This window comes from Phoenix dactylifera, unplaced genomic scaffold (assembly GCF_009389715.1).
Source record: "Phoenix dactylifera cultivar Barhee BC4 unplaced genomic scaffold, palm_55x_up_171113_PBpolish2nd_filt_p 000117F, whole genome shotgun sequence".
NCBI classification, from domain to species: Eukaryota; Viridiplantae; Streptophyta; class Magnoliopsida; order Arecales; family Arecaceae; genus Phoenix; species Phoenix dactylifera.
Window position 1 is genome coordinate 877,692 of NW_024067686.1, and position 21,906 is coordinate 899,597.

At 39.3% G+C, this 21,906-nt stretch overlaps 1 protein-coding gene across 1 annotated transcript in view; it reads left to right on the forward strand.

The window, feature by feature from the left end:
- LOC103697545 (rust resistance kinase Lr10-like) overlaps positions 1-12,974 on the forward strand; it is a 38,502-nt gene extending 25,528 nt beyond the window's left edge. Inside the window, exons 3-6 of the mRNA XM_039116651.1 lie at positions 6,773-6,805; positions 6,922-6,939; positions 7,025-7,345; positions 11,913-12,974. Of these exons, the coding sequence (XP_038972579.1) occupies positions 6,773-6,805; positions 6,922-6,939; positions 7,025-7,345; positions 11,913-12,769 (1,229 nt within the window). The 3' untranslated portion in view covers positions 12,770-12,974. The remainder of the gene's footprint in view (positions 1-6,772; positions 6,806-6,921; positions 6,940-7,024; positions 7,346-11,912) is intronic.
- The last annotated feature ends 8,932 nt before the right edge of the window (positions 12,975-21,906 follow it).

Below are 21,906 nucleotides of genomic sequence, written 5' to 3' on the forward strand. Positions count from 1 at the left end.
CAGTAAGGTAAAAGCAAGGATCCAATAAACCCTATAAAGCTTTATATCTATACTTTTCCCTTTTTCATCTTTGTCTAGCTTACTAGTGGGATTCATTGGGGTGCCCATTCTCTTGTGATTTTCATTCCCAAACTTCTTTAATATTTCCTTTGTGTATTTAGTTTGATGAATTGAAGATACCTTTTTTAGTTTGCTTGATTTGTAGTCCGAGAAAGAAATTTAGTTCTCCCATCATATCATCTCGAATTCTTCTTGCATTAATTTAGCAAAACTCTTTGCAAAGATTATCATTAGTGGCACCAAAAATTATGTTATCTACATATATTTGAATTTACTAGCAGATTTTTATCTTTTCTTTTTAGAAAAAGTATTTTATCTACATTTTTCCTACTGAATTCATTATTCAGTAGAAATTTGCTTAGTCGATCATACCAAGCCCTAGGTGCTTGTTTCAATCCATATAATGCCTTATGTAATCTAAACACATGATTTGGCAATTCATGATTCTCAAAGCCAGGAGGTTGCTCTACATATACTTCTTCCTCTATAAAACCGTTTAGAAGGCACTTTTTACATCCATTTGATACAATTTGAAATCCATGAAGCATGCAAAAGCTAGAAGTAATCTAATAGCTTCTAATCTGGCCACGGGAGCAAATGTTTTCTCAAAATCTATCCCTTCTTCTTGATTGTATCCCTTAGCTACAAGTCTAGCTTTATTTCTTATGACTATCCCATTTTCATCTAATTTATTTCTAAAGATCCATTTTGTTCCAATTACAGAGTTATGCTTTGGTCTCTCAGTTAATGTCCATACATTACTTCTTTTGAATTGATTTAATTCTTCTTGCATAGCATTTATCCAATTTATGTCTTTTTCAGCTTCTTCATAAGTCTTAGGTTCTAATTGTGAAACAAAAGTAAGATAATCATTTAAATTTCTAAGAGAGGATCGAGTTCTTACCCCTTAAGATGGATCACCAATGATTAAGTCTTTAGGGTGTCCATGTGCATACCTCCATTCCTTTGGCAAGTCTTGAGATTTTGTGGCACGCGATCATTTTCCATTTCTTGATTTGGCACGTCATCAAGATTTAATTTTTCAAAAGTCAATAATTCCTGCATCATCATCAAGAGTATTTTCTCTCTAGGAGACCTCACTATCAGACTCATCAAAAATAATATTAACTGACTCTTCAACCACAAGAGTTCTTTTGTTGAATACTCTGTATGCCCCTGCTAATGTAGAGTATCCTAAGAAGATACCTTCATCTGACTTGGTATCAAATTTACTTAGATCCTCCTTGCCATTGTTTAAAATGAAACATCTACATCCAAATACTTTAAGATATTTTAGCAGTTGGTTTCTTATTCTTTCAAAGTTCATAAGGGAGTTTTCTTGTTATAGGTCGTATTAGAACAACGATTTAGTACTATGGCAAGCAGTACTTATAGCTTCAACCCAAAAGTACTTTGGAAGATTTGACTCGCACAACATTGTGCGTGCCATTTCTGCCAAAGGTCCTATTTTTTCTTTCAACAATCCATTTTGTTGAGGTGTTCTAGGTGCTGAAAAATGATGTGAGATACCATTTTCATTACAAAATTCTTCAAAGTGTTGATTTTCAAATTCAGTTCCATGATCACTTCGAATTGCTATTAAGTAAGCTTCTTTTCAGTTATTATATTTTTATAATATTTCACGAATGCTAAAATGCTTCATTCTTTGTGCAAGAAATGAAACCCCATGTATATCTTGAAAAATCATCTACCATAACTAGTCCATACTTCTTCCCTCCTAGACTTGCGGTTCTAGTGGGTCCAAATAGATCCATGTGTATGAGTTCAAAAGGCCTAGTGGTTGATACTAATTTCTTTGATTTGAAGGATGATTTAGTTTGCTTTCCTAATGAGCATGGACACAGATTTTGTCCTTTTCAAAGATCAAATTTGGCACATCTTTTTATCAAGTCCTTCTTGAACTAGTTTGATATCAAGTCCATATTAGCATGTCCTAGTCTACGATGCCAAAGCCAACTTGTTTCACTTTTTCTTTCTTCATTATGTAATAAACATAATCCCTTTTTTCTTGCCTAATTCATGAAGATCTACCATGTAAATATTTCTTTGCCTTTGTTCTACAAGTACAATGCTATTATCTTTAGGATTTGTGATTATGCATACTGAGGCTTCAAATGTGACTTTAAAACCTTTATCACAAAATTGACTTATGCTAAGTAGGTTATGTTTCAGACCATTAACTAATAAGACATTTCTATAAAGGTAGATGGAGTAATAAAAATTTTACCCTTTCCAATGATAATCCTTTTTCATTGTCTCCATAGGTTACTACTCCACCCTTCTTAGATTCCAGGTGACAAATTGTTCTACGTCACCTGTCATGTGTCTTGAACAGCCGCTATCTAGATACCATCGTTTATCCACCTTATTAGCTGCAAGACACTCCTCATCGTCATTGGCCATATGACAGATTTGGGCCGTCTCTTGTTGATCTTCCTCTTCCGAACTTGACCTCTTCACTTTCACTCCATTCAGCCATGAAGTTCTTCTTCTTAAGTTTTCTTGCCATCCACTTTAATTCTGGACAATCTATTTTGAAAATGCCCGGGCTTGTTACACTCATAGCAAATTGGCGTTTCCTTTTCCTTTTCTTTGTTCTTACCCTTTTCTTTGCTTGAGCTACCTTTGAAGAAGGGCTTCCTTTTATGAAATTTCTTCTTTCCTCTCATGAATTTTCTGAATTTTCTTCCAAGCATAGCCATTCCTTCTTCATCATATTCCTCCTCATCATCAGATTCTTCTGATTCAGTTTTCTGTTTTGGAGTAGTAGACTTCAAGGGCAATGGTCTTTCTTTTCTTGACCTCATCTTCTGAATTTTGCCTCATGGTCAACTCATGGGTCATGAGTGATCTAGAAGTTCTTCCAATTGCAATGTATTGAGGTCCTTTGCTTCCTTGAATTGCTGTTACTTGGCCTCCCAAACTCTTGGTAGAGACCTGAGAATTTTTCGCACTAAATCAGAGTTAGTATAAGACTTTCCTAAATTTTTTAGCCCATTTATGATTTCTGTGAATCGAGTAAACATTTCAGTTATGGACTCAGTGAACTCCATTTTAAACAACTCATACTTATGAACTAATATATTTATTTTGACTCCTTGACTTGATTATTCCTTCATGTGTGACCTCCAGTTTATCCCAAATTTCTTTTGCAGAGATGCATGTAGATATTTTATTGAAATTCACTTACATCTAGTGAACAGTAAAGTACATTTATTGCTTTTGCATTTAGTTGAGCTAGTCGAGCTAGTCTTCTATCACTCTCATTCCAATCCATTTCTGGTTTGGAAATGATTGTGCCCTCTATACTAATTGTGGGTGTGTGTGGTTCTCTAGTTATGATATTCCACAATTCATAGTCTAGAGCTTGAATGAATATCCTCATTCCTAGCTTTCCAGTATGTGTAATTTTGAGCATTAAACAGAGGAGGTCTATTTGTGGATTGCCCCTCACTCATAGAACATCCTACTTGGGTTGTCATGATCTTTGTCTCTTGATTGTGAGATCAACAAATACTATGTAAGCACCTTACTCTGATACCCACTTGTTGCCCAAGGTGACAAGCCAAGAGGGGGGTGAATTGGTTTCTCTAAATTTTTACTATCTTAATTTAGTCAATCGATGAAGTGAGTGAAGTTAAAATAATACACAATGCAAACACACAAGAAGTATAGTGGTTCGGTGCTCTCCTAAGCACCTACGTCCACTCCCAAGCGATCCCTTAGGAATTTCACTATAATTCCGCGGATTACAGTTGGATTGTTTCCGGGCTCACAATCCAAAAACCTTTACACTTTGGTTTTCCGGAATCACCAAGAACCTATGTTGGTTTTACGGGCTCACCAAACGAACCTTCACAATTAATTTTACGGGGCTCACCAACAAACCTACACAATTGATTCTACGGGCTCACCAACAAACCTACACCGTTGGTTTTACGGGCTCACCAACAAACCTTTTACAAGGTGATTAAAAGGAGAAGAAAGTTGAAACTCCTTAAATGAGCAAATATAACAATTATAAGCTACAAAGAAGAGTTTAAGAATATAGTTATCGCTTGATGAGACTTCTCTCTTCTTTATCAAGAATGCTTTACTCTTCAAGGGTGGATGGAGGTCTTAATGTCTCTTGGAATCTGCTCAACCACTTCCTTTTGACTCTTTGAATGAAGCTACCTTGGATGAAGAAAATTAGGGGCTCTTGTCTTTCTTGTGTAAGCTGTTGATTCTTTGCAAAAGGATGTTTTTTTCTGATGAATAGTGTCACTTTAAATAGTTTTCCTCATCCATTGGATACCCCCCATTGGTTAGATTTCAAAAACTAGCCGTTTACTTACTGTTGGGAAGACAAAAAAGGTACTTCTGCAGAACTAGCCGTTATGCTTCTGTCCGTGCTGTGGTCGATCCAAACTTTTCTGGGGTCGACTCAAACCACTGTTCATCAGACTTGGGGGTCGACTCAACTTTCACTGGGTCGACCCAACTTTCACTGGGGTCGACTCATGCTACATTGGGGTCGGCCCTCTCAGGAAACACAGAACCTTATATTTCAGCCATTTTTCACTTGGTCGACTCAACTCTTTTTGGGTCGACTCAAGGTTTAGTTGGGTCGACTCAAATTCCATTAGGGTCGACCCTCTCAGGGATTCCAGAGACTTGTTTCTGAGGCTAGAAGATGGGGTCGACTCAACTTTCACTTGGGTCGACCTAAGTACTGTTCATCCATGCCATTTTTGCAGAAGTGTGCCCGATGGTTCCTTGATGTGCCGGGATCAACTCCACCAAGCTTGGGGTCGACTCATTCCACACTTTGCTGCAACTTAAGGTTAGATTCATCCATATAATCAATGAAATATACTTCAAGCAATTTTGAATATATGTCATGGTGGTGCTACATACTCTAAACAATGAAAATTACTATTGTCCACTTAAGAGTACGTTTCACTTGAAACTTTGCCGAATTGGAATTTAGAATTCGCTATCTCTTTTTTTATCGCAAATTTTATCTCATTGGTAATCATTGAAGTACATCTTGATCTCATTCTTCTAATGTACCGTGGGTGACGAACTTAGTAATGATGTATCATATTACCTTGTAATATTCAATTAGATATTCCCTTAATGGTTGTGATAATCATCAAAATACCACTATCATCCTCAACTCCTTCACAACTCAACAACCACGGAACTTGGATCAAGTGTTTTAGAGCGGTTTTAAATATCTACTGGCAAAAGTGTGCTGCCAATCCTCTAATTTATTATAATGACTGCGGAAAAGGAAATGAAATCCTATCCATGCGTGTTCCCGTTATAATAGGAGAGATAAGAATAGTGTGTATTTAATTTTAGTTCATTTATTGGCATATCATAGCTTGATGAAATATAAAATATAATTAATAAATATAATCTTTTTTTTTAGCATATTTTGTTGGGATATTGAAATGAGTACAAGATAGCCCGAGGCAGATTAGGGACTAGAATATGACAAGTGCTATAAATGCAAGTGTTTCAATCTAAATAAGTATTTATCTATTTGTGCATGTAATTTTTGCCAACCACACCCCCCCCCACACACACGCGCGCGCACGCACTATAATAAAAGAGCATTTTTTTCATAGGAAGAAAAAAAAAGCAAATTAAAACTATCTATCTATCTAACTCTCTTTCAAATATCATTCAATATAATTGTACTAACATCAACTTATCCATATAGTCCTAAATTTCAACATTTGTACCTCCATTCTTAAAAAAAATATCACATATTATCTCATAAATGTAAGTTGCATCTAAAAAAAAGCTTTTCAAAGGATATGCATAAAAGAAGTTTTCATGCATCTCGTCATAAAATCTAAACTGACAAATTAGTTACTCTTTTCATGTTTATATTTAGACTGCAGAACTCTGTAATTATATCTCTATTTCTTTGCCTCATTTTGCACTAGCGATTTGCATATACAATGCATGTGAATCAAAATAGAGAGATAGAGTAAAAGAAAAGAATTAAAAATGAGAAGAAAAGTAGCATTAGCGGAGGTCCAAGAGTATGGAGAAATTTCAGAAACTTTTGAAATAATTAGTATCAGGTAGGTGCAAAGCACATGTTTGTGAAGGAAAAAAGGGCAAAAATATCATTATATCAAGTCCCACGGTCTACCTGAAGAAGTTATTGAAAGTTGTGTAGCATTTTATTAATTATTTTAAAGGTGGAGTTAAAAAAGGACAAAGTCCTATACCAAAATGTGCAATACACATGGTCTTAAAGAGGGAACTAAAAGAAAAAAAAAGTAAAAGAAAAAAGTGAAAATATTATAGACTATGATATGGATATGGTGTGAAGAGTTGCAGAGTACTTTAGTAATTATCATTAAAGAGGAGTCCTATTTGTAAAAGTTTCTAGTGTAATGGTAAAGATAAGGATTGCATATATTTAATTTTAGTGCTTTCATCCAGAAATCATTAGCTTGATGAGCAATAAAATATTGTTAATTAATATAAACTATTATTTTTGAGCGAAAAGACTCACCCAACATTTTATTGAGGTATGAATGAGTAAAAGAAGGTCCAAAGACCGAAGAGGGATAAGCAGGCCTAGCCCTTCAAGGTTCATTGGAATCAAACATTTGCGAAGGAACATATATGGTTCAAAATGTTGAAAACATTTATTGAAATATTTGTTTTGGTCTCATTGCAGGTTTCTTCGAACTATTAACGTTCATTATACGAGGTAAGACCTTTGTAAATCATTTTTACTGGATGACAATATTTTTTATTTCTCAACAAGACTGACGTTCTTCAACTGCTTGGGTTATTTTTTTGATATATTGGCGGATGCTGTAAAAGAGATCCTTGTCGTGGAAGGTACAGTTGGTTGTTTATCTTGCAACTACTAGTGACCTTGTTGCTATGTTCATCTGAAAATCTCTTAATGTCTCTCTTTGCATAGGAGTTGTTATCATACCAGGACGAACAATCATTGGGATATCATGCTTGATGGTCTACCTTGTGTACAAATTACGAAGGAAGCATAGCTCAATGGACAGCAGAATCGAAGATTTCTTGAATAACTACAGGAATTCCATGCCCATCCGGTACTCTTATCGGCATATCAAGAAGATGACCAATCAATTTAAAGAAAAATTGGGCCAAGGAGGTTATGGTTCTGTGTTCAAGGGAAAGCTTACGACGAGCCGTCCGGTGGCAATTAAGATTTTAGAGAAGGCCAAAGGAAATGGGCAGGATTTTATCAATGAAGTGTCTGTTAAAAGTTAATGAGATTGAAAATTAAAGCATCGTGACTGTTCAGGAAGTAGTGTACCAGTTTATGAAGCATTGCAACTCTACATGAAGGGATGCACCTATGATTGAAGCATTGCAACTCTACATGAAGAGATGCACCTATTCATGTCTACATATTTCTATAAATACTCACATTTGTAATCGTTTTTAGCAGAGGAATTAATTATCCATTTCTCAAGTTTCTGTTTTCATAGGAGTGGAACTCTTAAGAAAGTTTCATATTCATTCCAACAAAGTGGTATCAGAGCCCGGATTTTCATCTACAATGGAGAAGCTGTCGACATCAAACTCATTAAATACTCTCTATCCAATTTTCAATGGAGAAAACTATGAGTTCTGGCGTATTAAGATGAGAACTCTTTTGTTGGCAGAGGGTGTGTGGAATGCCGTGGAGGTTAAATTCCAAGAACCAGAACAAGGAGTGCAACTCACAGAAGAAGCAAAGAAGCAAATAGACAAGAGTAGAATGGTAGATGCTCGGGCATTGGCTCGTATTCAAGCAGGAATTTCTCCCACAATTTTTCCACGAATTATGTATGCATCTACAGCAAAGGAAGCCTGGGATCGTCTTTGCCTTGAATACCAAGGAGATGAGAGACAATCTGCACTTAGATTACAAAATTTGCGCAGAGAGTTTGAAATGCTACAGATGAAAGAAACAGAATCTATGTCCGAATTCTTTTTCTCGGGCATTTGAGCTCATAAATCAAATTAAGGCCGCAGGAGATAATATTACTGAACAACGTATTGTGGAGAAGATCCTAGTAAGTCTTCCTCCAAATTATGATGATTCAGTAATCTTGATCGAAGAGACTAAAGACCTGTCAACTCTCACAGTTCAACAACTCATGTATTCTTTGCATATGCATGAGCAAAGAAAACTTAGAAGAGAAAGCAGATCAGTAGAAAGTGTGTTCTCGTCAAGAATACAAAACAAAGGGAAGAAGCCAGAATCTTCATGGAAAAAGACCTCCGCAAAACAAGATAGAAGTGCTCCGGCATCAGAAGGCAAGCAGATGACTTGTAAAATTTGTAGAAGAAGCAATCATAAAACTGAGGATTGTTGGTACAAGGGTAAACCCCAGTGTCGGTTTTGCCAAAAATTTGGTCACATAGAACGTGACTGCAGAAAAAAGAGAGGAGAAGGACAACAGGCCAAGATGACAGAAGCAGAGGAAGAAAACTTTCTCTTTGTTGCCGCCATGACAGCCAAAGTAGAAACTACAGGACAATGGCAATTAGACAGTGCCTGTAGTAATCATATGAGTGGTAAAAGAAGTCTGTTTGTGGAGCTCGACGAATCCATCAAGCCAAAATACAAATTGAAGATGGGACTTTCTTAACAGCAAATGGGAAAGGCACAATCAAAATTCAAACCAAGCAAGGAAGCAGGCATATCAGAGAAGTCTTATATGTTCCTAATTTGGCAGGAGACTTGCTTAGTGTGGGACAACTCATGCAAAATGGATATTCTCTTTCTTTTGCCCAAGATAAGTGCTTGATATATGACAAGCATCAAAGATTGCTGGTTTCTGTTCAAATGACAGAAAAGAGATGTTTTCCTTTCCAAGTAACAAACAACTCTGGATTAGTAGCAACTGAAAATGAATCCGAGCTATGGCATAGAAGATTTGGCCATCTAAATTACAAATCTTTAAAGCTTTTGAAGGAGAAAAATTTTGTGCAAGGACTTCCTTATATTGATGACCTGAAGGAAGTTTGTGAGAGCTGTGTTATGGGCAAGCATTCAAGAGCATCTTTTCCTGACAAAGCAAAATGGCGTGCAAAAGCTCCTCTTCAATTAGTTCATGCTGACATTTGTGGCAAGATGTCAGTCCCTTCCCTTGGAGGTCATTTCTATTTCTTAACCTTTATTGACGATTTTTCTCGAAAATGCTGGGTTTATTTACTTAAGGAGAAGTCAAAAGCTTTCCAAAAGTTTATGATCTTTAAAGCAGCAGTTGAAGCAGAAAGTGGATATAAAATTCAGACTCTAAGATCGGATCGAGGAGGCGAGTTTACATCAACAGAATTTAATGAATTCTGTCAAAAAGAAGGCATAAGGCGGCAACTGACAACTGCTTATTCACCACAGCAGAACGGTATAGCAGAGAGAAGAAATAGAACCATTGTTGAAATGGCTTCCTCCATGCTTAATCAAGCTAAATTACCAAAGCTTTACTGGGGGGAGGCGGTCAACACTGCAGTTTACATTCTAAATCGATGTCCAACGAAGGCTATATATGACAGAACACCTTTGGAGGCTTGGAGCAAACAGAAACCAAGTGTGGAGCACTTAAAGGTATTCGGATGTGTTGCTTTTGTGCAGGTTCCAAAAGAGAAGAGAACCAAGTTAGATCCAAAAAGTAAGAAGATGATGTTTGTTGGTTATTCAGTTGAGTCTAAGGCCTATCGTCTGATTGATCCTGAAAACAAAAAGGTTGTGGTAAGCCGAGATGTGATCTTTGATGAAGATCACTTCTGGAGTAATAACACAGCAAGGCCATCAACAGAGTATATGCCACAAATTTTTGAAGAGCAGGAGGGCGATGATATTTATACAAGGTCACCTACTGAAACTCCTGCAGGAACCCCTGTTAGAGCAGACTTATCAGCGGGTTCTCCTAGCTCATCTACAAGGGACTCAAGCTCAAAATCTCCTCCTAGAAAGTTCAAATCACTACATGAAATTTATGAGCAATGTCAAATGATGTTGATTGAACCTGCCACATTTGAAGAAGCCGTGAAGGAGCAAGTTTGGCAGCATGCCATGGAAGAAGAGATCAATATGATCAACAAAAATCAAACTTGGATTTTGGTTGATAAACCAAAAGATCGAGCAGTGATCCGTGTCAAATGGATTTATAAGCTTAAATTAAATCCAGATGGCACTATTCAGAGACATAAAGCCAGATTGGTTGCTCAGGGTTTTACACAAAAGGCTGGAGTTGATTACACTGACACTTTTGCTCCAGTTGTTCGTTTGGAAACAGTGAGACTTATATTGGCTTCAGCAGTTCAAAGAAATTGGCAAGTTCACCAAATGGATGTGAAATCAGCCTTTTTGAATGGAGAGATAAAAGAAGAGGTCTACATACAACAACCCCCCGGATTTGAAGTTCCTGGAGAAGAAAAGAAAGTCTGTAAATTAAGTAAGGCATTGTACGGTCTAAAACAGGCTCCACGAGCCTGGTATTCTGAGTTGGACAGTTACTTCCTCAAGAACAAGTTCAGAAGAAGTGAGAATGAACCAACTTTATATTTGAAAGAGGAAGGTAATTCTATCATATTGGTTGCTGTTTATGTTGATGACCTTATTATTACAGGCAACAATGAACAGAAAATTGGAAGATTCAAGGAAGAGATGAACACAAAATATGAGATGACTGATCTTGGACATCTCAAATATTTTCTTGGCATGGAGATAGATCAGACAGCCACAGGAATTTTTCTGTCACAAACCAGTTATGCAAGAAAACTTCTCAATAAGTTTCACATGCATGATTGTAAACCAGTGGACATTCCTTTACCAGTTGGAAAGAAACTGAGTAAATCAGATGGATCTCTACTTGTAGATGCCACACAGTATAGAAGACTTATTGGGAGCCTTCTCTACTTGACTGCAACAAGACCAGACTTGATGTTTGTTACTAGCTTACTTTCTCGATATATGCAGAATCCAAGGAATATGCATTATGGAGCAGCTAAACAAGTTCTGCGTTACTTAAAAGGGACCCTCGAGTTTGGAATTTTCTACAACAACAAGGAGCAGTCTTCTCTCTTCGGTTTCACAGATAGTGATTGGGGGGGAAGCATTGATGATTCAAAAAGCACATCAGGACACTTATTCATGCTAAGTTCGGGAGCCTGTTCATGGCTTTCAAAGAAGCAGAGTGTTGTTGCTCAATCCTCTGCAGAAGCTGAATATATAGCAGCAGCAAAAGCTGCATCACAAGCTATATGGATGAGGAGAATGCTTTCTGATATTGGGTTACCACAAACTGAAGCTACTGTTCTTCATTGTGATAATCGATCAGCAATAGCCATTACTGAGAATCCAGTTCATCATGAGCGCACCAAGCATATCAAACTAAAATATCATTTTATTCGTGACGCTGTACAGAAAGATGAAGTGAAGCTAAAGTACTGCAAGTCAGCAGAACAACTTGCAGATATCTTTACAAAAGCACTACCTCGGGACAGATTTTTTCAGATAAGAGAGAAGCTCGGAATTATATCCGGCAATCTCATTATGGGGGGAGTGTTAAAAGTTAATGAGATTGAAAATTAAAGCATCGTGACTGTTCAGGAAGTAGTGTACCAGTTTATGAAGCATTGCAACTCTACATGAAGGGATGCACCTATGATTGAAGCATTGCAACTCTACATGAAGAGATGCACCTATTCATGTCTACATATTTCTATAAATACTCACATTTGTAATCGTTTTTAGCAGAGGAATTAATTATCCATTTCTCAAGTTTCTGTTTTCATAGGAGTGGAACTCTTAAGAAAGTTCATATTCATTCCAACAGTGTCTACCATTGGAAGGATTCATCACACCAATGTGGTGCAACTCATTGGTTTTTGCTTTGAGGGTTCCAACAGAGCTCTAGTTTATGAATTCATGTCCAATGGATCACTAGATAAGTATATATATTCTCAAGAAGGAAAGGCTAAGACTTTGAGTTGGGAGAAGATGCAGGATATAGCACTTGGAATAGCTCGAGGGATGGAATATCTTCATCGAGGTTGTGACATGCAAATTTTACATTTTGATATCAAGCCTCACAACATCCTTTTGGATGACAAGTTCAACCCCAAGGTATCTGACTTTGGATTAGCCAAACTCCATCCTATGGAAGAGAGTAAGGTTTCGGTGACTGCTGCAAGAGGAACCTTAGGATACATGGCCCCTGAACTATTCTATAAAAAAGTAGGTGAAGTCTCTTACAAGTCCGATGTTTATAGTTTTGGGATGTTGTTGATGGAAATGGCAGGCAGAAGGAAGAATCTAAACCCACATGCTCCACGAAGCAGCCAAATCTACTTCCCCTCATGGATTTATGACCAGCTTGATCAAGGAAGAGACATGGAAATGGAGGATGCCACTGATGATGGAAAGGAAATTGCAAAGAAACTTCTAATAGTAGCACTACGGTGTATACAAATGAATCCGGCAGAGAGGCCATCTATGAGCCAAGTTGTAGAGATGTTAGAAAAGAAAATGGAGGATTTTCAAATGCCATCAAAGCCTTTTCTATCATCTCTAGACAAGGTGTTCAAGGAAGATCATGCAATCGACATGGAATCCTCAGAATCGTTATGTGAGCCTGGAAGCAATACAAACAATATATCAAATGATGAGATAATCTCTTGCTCTTCCAAGTAATAAAGTAAGGGAAGTTGTCTCATAAGGATATCTCAGTGTTCCTGTGGTCGTCTAATAGAACAGTTGAATTGGATGTGTCTTAGGAGGGGCTTCCTGTCATCTGTGTACTCTAAATAAGGTGGATATTATGAACTTGTATGTTGCTAGCACTGTGAACTTTATCTGTGTACTCTAAATAATGATATTATGAACTTGTATGTTGTTATCCCTGCGGACTTTGTTTACTAAAGTTGAATAAAATGTTGACAAAATGAAATGAAAGGAGTAGCAGTGGCTGTTGCAACTCCAAGCATCCTCATGTGCTATGGAGATCAGTTTCTTGGAGTTAATTGTTTATAAATTAATGTTCAAGCCAATTATCTGCAAGTACGATCAGCATATATACGTGATTGAAGTAATCCCAAAATGTCCTAATCTGACCTTATTTTTCCAGCCATGTATAACCAGCTGCTGGGAACCAGGCTAGACCATGGTCGTCTAATAAGAAAAGACAAAACATTGGGTAATTAACCGTGGTGCTAGTGTGAAAAATAAGCAGACAAACTAATTTTTTGTTGAAGAAACATCTCAAAGACAGTTACAAAACAGAGGTTACATCGGCATTTGAAGTCCAAAATCTTCTGAATTTGCTTGTAAAGTGGAAATTTCTGAAGCTGAAAATGGTAACAGTTTGCTCAAGATCTTACGAGTGTAATCTAGGGTCCGAGCCTAGGTGGAAGCATATGTTTTTCTTCACCAATCGGCTTCGGAATCAACCCAGAGCAGACAGAGCCGGTGCAAAGGCCAGGGGCGGATACTGGCTGAGAACTGGACAGAGTGAGCTCATAAAGGAGATCGACGGCACGTGCATCGGATCCAAGGAGTAGTTTGTCTTTAACGAGGGGATGTACATTAAATACAGCAAGAGAACCAACTGGTACTTGAATGAATACCTGATATTTGAAAAGCAGCCGCATAACGTAATGATCTTATAAATGATGACAATAAGAAGGTACGCTACAAAGATCCCAGGCACCAAATTCTCTTTTGCTAAGCATTTGTTTGTAGCGATGTTTATGTACCTGATTAAATCCATCACTTGCAGATGGAGACTTGGATTCTGTGTGAATTGTTCCAAAAGCATGGTGCAGAGGATAAAGAAGGTGGTAAGTATAATTCTGAGTATCCTGATCGAGCTGGGTTTCTCCCCGAAAGTCTGCGAGTTCCCTCCTCCAAGAAGACGCCACACTTGGCACCGAGGCCGGAAGCATTCCCTGTTTTCAACCCAACACTGGCCGGTCACCAGCCCCTCGGAAGCCGTATCAGGCGTCGAGGAGCTCAACCAGACACCAAGTGGGAGCTATGATGGTCAAGTTGAGGCGCAATCTTCGACTCGGTCTGGTGGATGGAAGGGCTGTGCAAGAGTCTAGATTTCTTAGAAAAAATCAACTCATCGTTGATCACAGGAGATTTTTTTACTGATGACATCTAAAAGCCATGAAGACGCCCCTGATACTTTTAAATTCATCAAATCAAATATTGCAGAGGCCTAATAATTGTGGAGCAAGATAGAATGGCTTCTGCTTCTCTTCATATGCTATTCCAGTTACATTTAAAATAAATAGAAGAAGAGACCCCCGACATCCCAACCTCTCAGAGTATGCACTTTGCAATCTAGCTGCATTGGTTAGCTAAGCTCATGCTTCGCCTGGGAATAGCGAGGGAAAAGGGGTTGAAACATGATCAGAACCTGATAAATGCTAGATCTAGATTACCATTCCATGCTTTGAAACCCATTTAGTCCAGATTGCTTATGGTTGGTTCGCGACTATCTTGACCAACTATTGCAAGATCGGACAAGGATAGAGATGCAGGTGGCCAAGGGTTAGATGCCTGCAATTAGTCCAATGGTAGATGTAGTCAAAAAAGGCTGTAAACCAGTTGTCTTTGCAGTCTGGGAGGAGTAATTATCATAATACTATACAGTAATATAATAATATTATATATGATTATAATATAATATAATAATTGTGATATAAAGTTATCAAATATAATTATTTTAATAAAACTAATATAATAATAGTTCTTCTAATATAGTTATTATCAATATTATTTAATTATTAAAATTAAAAAGTATCACAGTTGTAATTATTGAATAAAAAAGTATCCCATATTATTGTTTTATATTTGATATTATATAACATTATACTATACGATATTGTATTATACTATATGATATACTATATTATGCTACATTATATTCTATTATATTGTTTTGCATTGTATTGTATTATATTATGCTATAGTCATATCATTAATAATTTATTGGAGGTAATCTTACAATGTCAATTGCAGGACGATCATACCCTTTGTTGCTGCCCTTTCTGTCTCGACTGGGCATGCCAAGAAGCTCGTTGGCCGAGTCTCGTTCAGGTGTACCAAGGAAAGAGTGATAATAAGTCAAATGACAGGATAAATAGACTTTCTGCCCATCCAAATAATAAATTATAATACAATCGATATAAATTCTCAGAATTGTTATGTGAGCCTAGAAGCAATACAAACAAAAGATTAAATGATGATATAATCTCTTGCCCATCCAAATAATAAAGGGATGTTGCTGATGTCCACGCTAGACCTTTGATCTCACTTTGTTGCCCAGCTCTACTAGAAATTGAAATGTTATTTGTGAAATTAGTTTTACATAGCTTAATTCATGAAACAAGCTTGCATTCATGTTTAAATTTCATTTTTTGTCACACAAGTCATCATGTAAATCCGATCTTATATTTTTTTCTTTTGGTAAGACTATCTTTTTGTATGCATTCTCCTTTTTAGACTTGAAGCGGTCCTAGAGGGATGTTTTAGAATGTATACACCAAAGCATAGAACTAATATGACGGATGTCGTGCTAGCAAATAGCTCCCAAGGCTTAAATAACAAGACCCAATCGCTGGATGTTTTTGAAGTTGGACGGCTTCTTAAATCCATTGTAGAAAAAAAAGCTCAGTCTTGTTGGCTATGCTTTCAAAAGCTCTAATATCAAATCAACCAACGTGATCGGCAGCAATGATAAGTTCCTTGGCTCGGGGACAAGGTGGAACAGGATAGATTAGATGCCATCTATCCCATATTACTGCACTTTATTCCACTAAAAAATATATTTTTTTGTGCTCCAAAATAAAAGAAGTTAGCAAAGGGGCAAAGGGAGGACCTCCGAAAGAAATTCTATGCCAAGTTTCATACAGCCTCAAAGTGGATCTTAAAAGAAGGTAGATTTAGAATGATCTTAGGGTGGTAATTATCTTCTAGTTGGTTGTTGTTGACTCTACCAATTTCCGAAGAGTCAGAGAATAAATATAGAATTCATCCATTGTCATGTTTTACTTATACAAAACAAGGAGGCACAAGGACGGAGATAAGCTTTATAGCCCACCTTGCTATGTTATAGGATCTGCCTAGTCATCCACTTCCATTTTGCCCTCTGCTTATTCATCTCTTCATAACATTGTTTCAGACTGTCACGCCCCGAACCCAGCACCCGGGTCCGGTACGCGACCGGCCGCATGAGCCCTAGAGCAGTGCCCTAAAGATCATGCAAGGCCTATGATTAACAAAAATTCTAATAAATCCACAATTAATCTAGTAATTCAAATAGAGCAGTCCGACATGTCCAAAATAAACAAATTAGTTCATTTACAAGCTCTTCAAATGTTCATCGACATCAAAGAAGGATAAACAACTAACTAACTAATGACTCTGGTGCTCGCACTCTGCGCCCATCCCATCCAAAACTATGCATCCTGCAACTCTGGTAAAGAAAAAGAAGAAAAGGGGGTGAGCTTTACAGCCCAGTAAGAATCCCTACACATCCATACCAACACAATAATAATATGAATTTGAAAGCCACGACAAATCGATGCACATTTCATGAAATCATAAACCGGCTATCAAAAGGCTCGAATAATCAATATAAGTATGTACGTCAGATATCAATGAAAGTCCAACTACGCAAGAATGATATAGCATACGATAGCTCATAAATCTTCATTAATGTTTTCAATGCTTTTTCTTTCCATTCTATATTAACTTGATTCGGATCAATTATCTTTCCGACTTTGGGCCAAATCCCGGTCACGTTTCCAGCCCGTGACAGGGCAAACCAATAGTATCACACTTAGAGCCTGTGACGGGCAAACCAACATTGTCACACTTAGAGCCTGTGACGGGCAAACCAACATTGTCACACTTAGAGCCTGTGACGGGCAAACCAATAGTGTCACACTTAGAGCCTGTGACGGGCAAACCCATAATAACGAGACGGCCCAAAGTCAATGTTCATTTAATCAATTTCACATCCACACATCAATCCCTTTTATTTACTTTATTTCCGGCCTAGACTAACCATGGTCACGTTTCCGGCCCGTGACAGGGCAATCACTATAACATGGTTAGTCCATACCACCACATCCATAAATTCAATTATGCAGGTATAAGTCATACACATACAAGCATCCATCACACTACCAACCACAAGCCAACACGATCAAAATATAATTAAATATAAAACTATTTTGCTTTGTCTGGATCATAGCATATCAAACATATATAGTGCAAAAATATGTATATCATGTAGGATTGGCGTACAAGGATTCTTACCCTCTATTGAAAACTCAGACAACTAATCACCCGCCCTCACGGTGATCTATGAACTGGAATGCACAGGACTCTGCTCAGCGTCCTCTCGTCCAATAAATTGTTTCCCTACAGAACCAAGTCATTATTAAAATTTACTCAAGATATATGATAATCCAGGACCCCTGTTTAATCCTCTAAAGGGTCCTCTAAAATCTAGCACTCCAAGACTATGTAGAGTCCTCAAAGCAATGAACTCCCCGGAACCCAACTAGAGAGAGAAAAATATAATAAGAGAAAGGGAATGGGAAGCCCCTTTCTCTTTCTCTCTTCTTCCTTCTTCCCGACGGAAAGGGAAGAAGGGGGTTCGGCAGCAAGTGGCCCACGGCCGGCGACGCCCCCTGGTCGTCGGCCTATGGCGGTGCCGGTGGTGCCACGCCCGGCGATGGCCGGCCGGAACGGAAGAAGGAACCAAGCCGCCGAGGGCAGGTTCGGTTCTTCTCAATCCCGCAACTTCCCGGCCATATCCCAAGGAAATAACGGCCCAAAGATAAAGAAGGAGGAGGAGAGGGTGCTCACCTTACCTCCGGCGAGTTCCTCCGGCAAGATCGGCGGCGAACAACCCAAGTTTCTCCCGGATCCCCTTTTTTTTTCTTTCCTTTTTCTTTTGAACGGCACTCGGTTGATGCCCTAGGATGAGGAGAAAGGGATCTTTTATAGATAGAGATTGATGCAAATTAGGTAGGATTTGATCTCTCTTTTTCTTTGTTTTTTTTTTTCCTTTCTCTTCCGATGGATTCGGGAAGCAATTGAAACAGGGGAGGGAAGACTCTGTTCGGGAGTCTCCCTCCCGTTTCATGCGTTTTGGGCCAGCACAGGCCCTAAAAAAAGATATGGGCCCTTACACAGACCTTTTTTTCTATAGGAATCTAAATCAGTTTTGTGTTTGTTGCTTTATGTTTTCTTTTCTTTTCAATTCATTCTTCGTACTCTACATTATTATTTTTGCTTTAATGTTAGTAAAGTGGGCAGCTAGACCTCCCTTACCATCAAACTGAAAAAGTGTCAACCAACTGCACGAACAGTTACTGGCCAGATTCTACAATCATTAAGTTCTTTCTATTCTGCTATTAGAAGCTAGCCCATCGCCAAAATATCTCAATTCCAGTAGGAGGATTCATTCATTAGGTTGTAGAACCAAGAAGGCATAAGGAAACTATTCAAAATTAAATCACTCTTCTTGTGAAACATCCTATTAAATAACTCATTATTTTTTAGCTTCTCTTATTTTTTTCTGCTATTTAATATAAAAAACAATGACAAGCATGTTCAGGCATGAATACTTTGTGCAAATTATAAAGAGTCTTCACTTGGGAATGTTTCTATGCGGAAAGAAATAGTCTTGATGTAAGAGATCCAATGCAAAATATTTAAGTACATCACAAAGAATATTTTTTCTCTACCAAACAACGAAATAAGAAATTTTTACATGGTTAGATAATAGAGACTAATAGGTCCAAAAGCAAAATGTAAAACAAACTAATATACTATCTTTATATTTTTGGTAAATTTATTTTATATAGGGAACTATAATTCAAGCATCGATATGTCAAGAAGATGCTGCACAGTTCTATGGCTTCCTAATTGCAGGGAATATATATTTTCTTAAAAAATTCAATATTGCTTTGAACGAAAGAAGTTTCAGAGTTGTGATCCATCAATATATTATATACATTAATAGATAGACAATCGTCCAACAAGTTGATAGTGGCACTAGCTCTATACCCTTTCAAAAATTCAATTTCATTGATTTCGATGACCTCCAGCTTAGAAATTATAATGACCTTTCTTTGACAGGTATACGTAAATTTTAGCCAACATTACTCATTAATATATATATATATATAATACAATTTTGCTATATTGATGCATTTACTTTGTAGATGTGATTGGTCATATCATGATTATTGGATCTTTTGATCAAATACATATCAAGCAATAGTTGGTTTGTAAAAGAAATTTGGAGATAGAAAATTTAAAGTAACATATATTGACTCAATTGCCTTTTTCGTTATCATTATACAAAGATGTCTTTATTCCCCTCTCTTTCCTTATGTTTTTTTTTTCTTTTGTTTTCTTTTGTTTTGTTTTTGTTTTTGTTTTTTTTCTTTTTTTTTTCTTTTTTTTCTCTTTTTTGCTTTGGTTCATTATGTTTGAATGGTATGATATTGTCAAATGGAAAAAAAACAAAGGAAAGGGAAAAAATATTATTATTTTTATTTAATTTCTAACAATCAAAAAATATTCGTTACCTTCTGGGACAAATTTACTGAAGAGTTTAATGAAAACGTTATTCGTGAAAGGGAAAAAAAAGGCTTAGCTATTATTATTTTTACAGGTATGACTGTGAGAATATATAGAAATAATTTTTTGTCTACAATATTTTTCATTGTGAAAATCAATATTGTAATCTTTAAAGTAGTTTCCATGTTCTATATCTATAAAAAAAAATGCTTATCAACATCTTTGGCATCAACATATTACATGGATGTGCAAATATCAGAAATATTAGAGTACCAAAATATGTTATGACATAGTTCTCTGAAATAATGTATTCAACAGAAAAGTCGGATTTATCTACTGTTACGGGGGAAATAAGCCGCCATGCCCCACGTGACCGGCACGCGCGCCCAGGAAGACTACGGCTGCCCTTTGATCCAGCAATCCGACCCCGAGTCGGACATCCTCGGCTCCGCAGCCCGACCCCGAGTCGGCTGCCCTTTGATCCAGCAATCCGACCCCGAGTCGGACATCCTCGGCTCCGCAGCCCGACCCCGAGTCGGCTGCCCCTTGATCCAGCGCTCCGACCCCGAGTCGGAGATCTCTTGATAACGACAGGCTATTCCCCAGAGGCACGCCGCGGCCTCCTGCTCCACTACTCCCTGCAACGGCTGTATCCGATGCTGCTCCACGATCTCCTGCATCAGCCGTACAAAGCGGAGCCCCACTATGCCCTGACGTGGCCGTACCCGGTGCTGCTCCACGACGCCCTGTAACGGCCATGTCAGTGGCCACACCATCGTGCCCCACGATAACGAACCCCCCTGAGAGACCCCCCAGCCAGGTATATATGCGGCTGGGGGGAGAAAGGGGGGAGGTGAGCAATATCTCCCAGAGCACTCTCTTACTTGCGATTATCACCTCTCCTCCTCCTCCAATCTCCTCTGACTTGACCGTCGGAGGGCCATCACCACCCTGGTGGTGGTGCAAGGCTTGTTTGCAGGTTTCTTGGCGGAAGGTGGAGCGCAACCAACACCAACCAAGACAACTCAGACGGAATCCCGTTCACACCGCAGTGCCAATCGTTCTCGGTTTGGACCACCAGCAACAGTTGGCGCTAGAGGAGGGGCCCGAATCTTAGAACGATCGTAATGGCACGGCGAGGTGGTCGTGGAGCTTCCAATGCTTCCGGTCGCGGAGCCTCTCGCGCCTCCGGCCGAGAGGCTGCTGCGTCCCCAACGCACTCTCAGCAGCACTCCACCGCCCCTTCTCCCATTCAGACGGTCGAAGCTGCTCAGTTCGACCAGCTAGCCCAGCAGGTTCGCACCCTCGCGGAGGCAGTGCAGAATCTGCAGGGTGTGATCTCTCGGGTGCCGCAACGGGCTCAGGAGCCGCTGCCCCCCGAGCACTCGCCTCTTCCTCACAACCCGCGCTCCTTCCTCTCCCATGGAGAGGAGCGCCGGCGCGAGGAGGATTCTCGAGTGCGGTCCATTCTGCCAGGACCTTCTCATCGGAGCTGTGCGGGGTACGAGAGGCGGACCCGGGCGCGTTCTCAGACACCCCAGTCCTCGAGGGGCCCGCGCTCCAGTCGGCCCCCCTCGCGCCGCTCCTTGTCCCCCACCCACCGGTCGCGCTCCCTGGACCGGCGGGTGGACGATCTCCACAGACAACTCCAGGTCCTGAAGGGCCACTCCAAAGATCCCTTCGCTGACTTGGAGATCTCCTCCCAGCCGGCGCTTGCCTCGAGGATCCTGCGGACCCCGAACCCGCCGGGGTTCAAAATGCCGGCGATCGAACCCTACGACGGGGCGGCGGACCCGCGGGACCACGTGGAGAGTTTCAGGACTCTTATGCTCCTCCATGGAGCATCGGATCCGCTCCTCTGCAAGGCCTTCCCGGCGACCCTCCGTGGCCCGGCAAGGGCATGGTTCGCCGGCCTGGAGGCTAACTCCATCCAGTCCTTCGACCAGTTCACCCGCTTCTTCATCAGCCATTTCGCCGTCAGTAGCAGGCGGCGACTGGTCTCCGACTCCCTCTTTGATGTCCGGCAAAACGAGGGAGAAAGCCTGCGGGATTATCTCACCCGCTTCAACAAGGCTACACTGGAGGTCCGGAACCTGAGCCAGGAAGTGGCTCTCTCAGCCCTGAAGCGTGGCTTCCGGAAGGGCAGACTCACCTTCTCCCTGGACAAACGCCTGCCGCGGAGCTTCCCGGAGCTGTTATCTCGGGCAAACCAGTATGCA